Here is a 6,078-nt window from a genome sequence, read left to right on the forward strand (position 1 = left end):
CAACTTACCTATAAGGCTCTTGGGCTCAAAGATGGGGGCCAGAGGGCTTCCCTGGTGGCGCAGTGGTTGAGAGTCCGCCTGCCAATGCAGGGGACGTGGGTTCGTGCCCCGGTCCGGGAAGACCCCACATGCCACGGAGCGGCTGGGCCCGTGAGCCATGGCCGCTGAGCCTGTGTGTCCGGAGCCTGTGCTCCGCAACGGGAGAGGCCACAACAGTGAGAGGCCCGTGTACCACAAAAAAAACAGAAACAAAAACAAAGATGGGGGCCAGAGCCCTCCCCACTCTTCAGTTTGCTCAATAATTTACTTGAAACACCGGGTGGATCAAATCAACTTTTTCAGTTGACATGACTTCTGAGGCCCTTGCAGCTCTGAAACCACAGCTCATGACCCATCTCCTCACTGCCTGACAGTTGGGAATTAATGTTGGGTCACCTGGCCTCAGCACCAAGCCCTAGGAAGAGAGACCCACAAGAGGTTCGGCCAAGTCTGAGAAGAGCTTCCCTGCCTTTGCCTGGGCACAGTCTCTGCTCAAACCTGGGTCAAAGCCAATTTCTTCTACTTGGCACCCAAAGGCCCCCAGGACATGCTCCCCCAACCACCAGTCCAACTCCCCACAGCAGTCTTCAGTCCACAGTTTGTGGGCCCACTGCCAGGAATGCCCCTCTTGTCCCTCTGCCCATCTACGGGCCACCCCCAGCTCAGGGTCCACTCCAGAGTCCTCCCTGCCTGTTGGCACCAGAACATACACTGTGTATGCCTGTTTGTGTGCTTTTTACTTGTGGTACCCCCTGTGCCTGGCACTGGGCAAGGCACAGGTGTCCAGTAAATACGACGTAGAGAGGTGTGTGAAGGGGGAAAGGCAGGAAGAGACGTGGAATTTTAAAAGCCTAACCTACTTCAATCTCCAGTGATTCCCCCCATATTCCCTGCACTCCTGCCACCTCGTGTTCCAGTCCCTGTTCCCTGTGCTTTCCCACCCCCAAGCTATTCCTATGACTGGGGCGCCCTTCAGGACCGCCATCCTTAGGACACCTTCTCTGTTCTCCCTGGATCCCCACTGCATTATGCCTCGTGTGACATGGATCCCATTCTACTTGTAACCTCGCAGTCAAGCCAGTGGGCTTCGGAGTGAGACACGCCTAAATGAGAACTCCAGTACCCGCAGGTACTAAGCTCTGATCTCAAGCTTCTCAGCGGAGAGTCGCAGAGGCTTCAGGGCCTGAATGAAGGGCCCCAGGACCTCTGCTTCAACCCTAGCAGTTTCTCATTTTTCCTGATTTGCATGTTGGGGTTCCACATAAGCTCTCCCATGACGAAAGGCCCTGCTGCTAAAAAGAAAGTTTGAAAGTGTTGGTTTTGAAGCTAGTTGGGCCCTCATGAATCTTGTTGGAGGTGAGGGGGGACTCATCGTAGAAAATGGACACAGGTGTGAGGAATGAAGCATCTCAGAGACCAGGAGCTGGTTAGTGGCGCAGGGTTGAATGCCCCGCATTCACTGCTTTATAGTCGGAATGCATTATGGAGGCTGCGGGGGGTGGGGGGGGTGAAGGCCAGATCTCAGGGAAGGAAGGAGCTCCCTGTCTCCAGTGTCTGTTGGGCCTGACCGCTTCCCTCGCCAGGCTCAAAGCCCTGGGGGTGAGCCCTCCAGGCGGTCAAGGGCAGGCAGGAGATGGGACAGTGAGGGGAGGATGTGTTCTTGGGGTACAGAATCCTTGACCGCAGGGTCCAAAGGCTCAGGGCCAGCCACCAGGAAGCTGTGCATACCCACGGCCCGTGCTCCCTTGTAATCACATTGGTAACTGTCCCCAATGTGGGCTGCCACTGCCGGTTCCACCTGAGCAAGGCGCAAGGCCTCATGGAAAATGCGGGGATCAGGCTTGGGCCAGCCGGCAGCCTCGGAGGTCAGAACAAACTCGAAGTGTTCCTGCAGACCAAGACCCGCCAGGATGTCCTCCAGTCGTCGGTCAAAGTTGGAGACCACTGCCAGCCTCAGACCTCGTTTTCGGCACCCCCTCAGGGTGGCCTCAGCCCCCTCCAACACCTGCCAGGTGCGGGAACTGCTGAAGTCCTCGTACAACTGGTCAGCGATGGGGGCCACAGCCTGGGCATCCCGAATGCCTGCCTGGTGGAAGGTCTGCAGGATCACATCCAGCCACCACTGGCGGGAGGTGAGGCCACGGCTCAGGCCATAGCTGGGGAAGCTGTGGCTCTGAGCCCTATATGCCCGCCCGAAGGCCTGTCCCAGGGCCGCGGCCTCCACCTCCAGCCCGTGGGCCCGGGCCTTGGCGGCATATTCCTCCCCCACGGGGTGGCGGAGCCTGAGCAGCGTGTCCTTCACATCCCACGTCAGCAGTTGTAACTGGAGCCGACGCGCCATGGGTCTGCAGGAGGGGGGCCAGGCCACCCCACTTCCACCTCTGCCTCAGGTCCGGGGGCCTCTAGGGGAGGTGGAGCTGGACGGCACCGCGCCCAACAACCTGATGGTCTTCTCTTTCCAGGCTTCGTGGGTCAGATCTGCTGGCACTTAGGTAACGTCTTCACAGCAGAAGATCCTGGAGTGTGAGGGCAAGTGAGGTGGAAGTTCAGGCCTCGGAGTCTGAGACAGACTGGGTTCAAATTCAGACACTGCCAACTCACTGTGTGACCCTAAGAGTGTCACTCTCTGAAGCCCAGTCTCTTCATGTGTAAGAAGAGCACAGTGACTCAACCTCGTAAGACTGTTGGACTAAATGAGATTATCTGTTCACTCCACCTATTATGTGCTAGATGTTGGGAAAGGACAGATTTCTAGGCCTCATGGCATGCACAGGCATTAAAGAACAGAGGATACAGCTATCGGACAAAGAACTACATGAATACTTAAGCATAATGAAGACAGCATGTACCATGAGGAAGGATATCAATCCAGAAACCCGATTTAGTCTTTGTTGTCGGGGAACTTCCTAAGCAAGTGACGCGTCAGTGGAGATCTGAGAAAGCCTATTCAGGAAATGGAGATGATTAAATATTCCTGGCACTGGAAACAGCGAGTGCAAAGGCCCTGAGGCAGGGCAAGGAGTCTGGTGCTTTGGGTAGATAGGGGCCAGCTCAGGCAGGGCCTCGTAGGTCAGCTAAGGAAACAATTATTATGACTGCTATTACTATTGTTCGGAATATGAAAGACAGCAGAGTCTTTGCAGACCATCTGACCCACCCCTTGACTGTTCAGCCGGGAAAGACTGAGCCAGAGAGGGGCAGATATTCGCCTAAGGTCACAGGCAGCCAGCGGCACAGCCAGGACTAGAACCCAAACCTCCACATTCTCTGGCCAGTACTCCCTTCCACTGCTTAGACGTACTTGGATTAAAAAAAAAAAAAAAATCTGATTTTAGTGAACCTGTACAGCCCAGGACAAAAGGCAGGACAGAGCAGCCTGTTCCTACCTGTCTTAAAGCCTCTCTCAGCCCCAGATGATGACGCCTCCCTGGGTGGAGAGCCAGTGAAGGATTACTGACCCAGTGCACAGAAAACAAATTCCTCAGCCTAAAGTCTAGAGGCTGGACGCAGCTTCTTGCCCCAGACGGAACTGATTCCAGACATGCAACCTGTTCAGCTAAAACTTGAGGGACCAGAGTTCAGAGTGCTGCCAAGTTGTTGCTGAGGGACGGACTTGGCTGGTGAATCTGGGGACAAGCCCTAGAGGAAGTTTATCAAGGAAATGAATTTAAGTCAGTCTGGAACTTAGGGAGACCCGTCCAAAGACCCTCTCACTTTGCAGATAGGTAGACGGAGGCCCAGAGAGGGGCGGGAACTCGTCCAGAGTCACGCAGGGAGCCACTGGCATAGCTAAGACTAGAACAAAGGGCCCACAGCGTTTTCCATTTCTGGAAGCCGAAGTTGGGGCCTCCGGCTGCAGGCCTGAATTGCTCACTCTCCCTCCCCACCTCCAGGGTTCGGTGAGGCCAAAGTCCAGGTAGCCTTCTGCTAGAGCGACATCTCTACCCCTGCGGTATGCAGCGGAACCTCCCGCGCCAGTCCCCGGGGCACACGACCCACCTGCCTCGCGGGGAAGCCGGTCAAGAAAGAAGCCGCAGCCGCACGCCCGCTCGGGAAAGGGGGCAGCAGCTCAGCGGCGACCCTCTTCTCCCGTGTCCCAGCACTCCGCCGGCCTCCTCCGCCTGCCTCCTCCGCCTCGCCTCGCCCCGCCCCCTACGCCTCGCCTCGCCCCGCCCCTACGCTTCGCCCCGCCCCCTACGCTTCTCCCCGTCCCCTACGCCACGCCTCGCCCCGCCCCGCCCCCTCCACTTCTTTCGGTCCTCTCCGCTTGTTCCCGCTGCACCTTCGCCTTCCTCAACCCGGAGCTCTAGTCCCCGCTCACCGTGCTCCTTTGCCCTCCCCGTCCCTTCCGTGACCCTCTCTGCCCCTTCTGAAGACCCACTCCTCCTCCCAAGGATCCGGACACCGCCCCCCACTCCCCGGAGGTAACCAGCCTGATTTGGGAGGGGGGAATTTGGGTCCCGGTCTGGCTTGCTGAGTGCTGGGTAAACTTGGGCAAGGCGCTGCCCCTCTCTGGTCTGAGTTCCCCGTCGGTACTAGGAGGGAATTGCTTTCAGGTGGAAACCTGTCTTAACCCAAGACAATTTGCTGAGGGTAGAGTCCTCTGCAGTAACCTGCTGATTTATTTTTTCTTTTGATGAAAAAAAAGTTGTCGTTCATCTCAAAAACGTTTGAAAATACAAAGTGTACAAAGTGAAAAGCAAAAGCCCAACCTCATTCCTTCACTAACTGCTTATTGAACATCTACTCTGTGCCTGACCCTGTTCTTCACGGAGGATATAGCGAGAAATAAGACGGGGTTCCTGCCTTCATGCAACATGGCATGGCAGACAAAAATCAAGATTTCAGAAGTGGTAAGAGCTATGGAGGTAGAAAACAGTGGTTTCATGAGCAGTGACGAGGGACCTCTTTGGATGAACCAGTTAGGGGAGGAGCAAAAGATCTGAATGGCAGCCAGGTGAAGCTTAAGGACAAGTACAGCTGAGCAAGGGCAATGGCCTCCCCATTTCCCAACCACCTCCCAGGGATTGCTGCAGTTTTGGTTGTTATGCTATCAGACATTTTTCTAGGGCACACAAATATGCATGCAATCTTCTTTCTTCCTTCCCTCCACCCCCCCCCCCTTTTTTTTAAAAATAAAAACAACACATCCTTCTATATGCCAAGGCTGGTCTGTTCATTTCATTCAGAACTGCCTTACCCTCACTGGGCTCAGGCCTGTGAGGAAACACAAAGGTCAGAGTCTCAGACCTTGCCTGGCAAGGGAGAGCCTGACTCCAGTCCTTTCTTTCTCTGAGTAACTTTTTCAGCTGAGAAAAGGGAACCTTACATGTCACAGGAAAGCCAATGAGAGGTCCTGCTATTTTGAAACAAGCTTCTTTTTGATTTGTCAGTTCAAAAATGGGTCCACTTCCTGGGTATAGTTTCCTTCCTAAGGCAGATGACAAATTCCTAGGGGGTTTCATCCTGTGATCTACCCTGTGTGGACTCTGGCCTGGTGATTGCTCCTGGAGGGACCTGGCCTGTCACAATACTGGCTGCTGGCTTAGGTTATTTCTCTTTGAGAAACCAAGCTTCTTACATGAGGGCTTTTTCCTTGAGATTCTCATCCAAAAGCACTAAGTAAACCCAGGCTGGGCCCACCACACACACATCTCTCTCTCTTTAAAATTTCATTTAGGGAATTCCTCGGTGGTCCAGTGGTTAGGACTCCATGCTTGCCAAGGGTGCGGCTTCAATCCCTGGTCAGGGAAGATCCTGCAAGCTGCGTGGCGTGGCCAAAAAAAAAAAGAAAAAAAATCGAATTTCATTTACTTATTTTTTAACTTTTATTAAAATATACATAGAGAAAAGTGCAAAGAAGTGTATATGTCCTTGAATTTTTATGAAGTGAACATACCTATGCAGTCAGCACCAAGACCAAGAAAAAGAACATCTCCAGAACCCTGGTGTCCCTGTCCTCTCCAAGTCACTTACTCCCATGAAGGGGAACCACTACGCTGTCTTCTAAATTCATGGTTATACTTGTCTTTGAACTGT

General features: G+C 54.0%; 1 protein-coding gene across 1 annotated transcript; it reads right to left on the bottom strand.

Annotated features, from left to right (window-relative positions):
• Positions 1 to 1,467: 1,467 nt before the first annotated feature.
• Positions 1,468 to 4,181, bottom strand: HDHD3 (haloacid dehalogenase like hydrolase domain containing 3). The gene is made up of 2 exons (XM_079926517.1): positions 4,039 to 4,181; positions 1,468 to 2,555 (listed from the first exon to the last, which is right to left on the bottom strand). Exon 2 carries the CDS (start codon positions 2,378 to 2,380, stop codon positions 1,625 to 1,627), a length of 756 nt encoding a protein of 251 aa, XP_079782643.1. The 5' UTR covers positions 2,381 to 2,555; positions 4,039 to 4,181; the 3' UTR covers positions 1,468 to 1,624.
• Between the last annotated feature and the right edge of the window lie 1,897 nt (positions 4,182 to 6,078).

Source organism: Stenella coeruleoalba (assembly GCF_951394435.1).
Source record: "Stenella coeruleoalba genome assembly, chromosome: 7".
NCBI lineage: Eukaryota > Metazoa > Chordata > Mammalia > Artiodactyla > Delphinidae > Stenella > Stenella coeruleoalba.

Excerpts from the sequence above, each read along its gene's own strand:
- HDHD3 (XM_079926517.1), bottom strand. The coding sequence starts at position 2,380 with ATGGCGCGTCGGCTCCAGTTACAACTGCTGACGTGGGATGTGAAGGAC.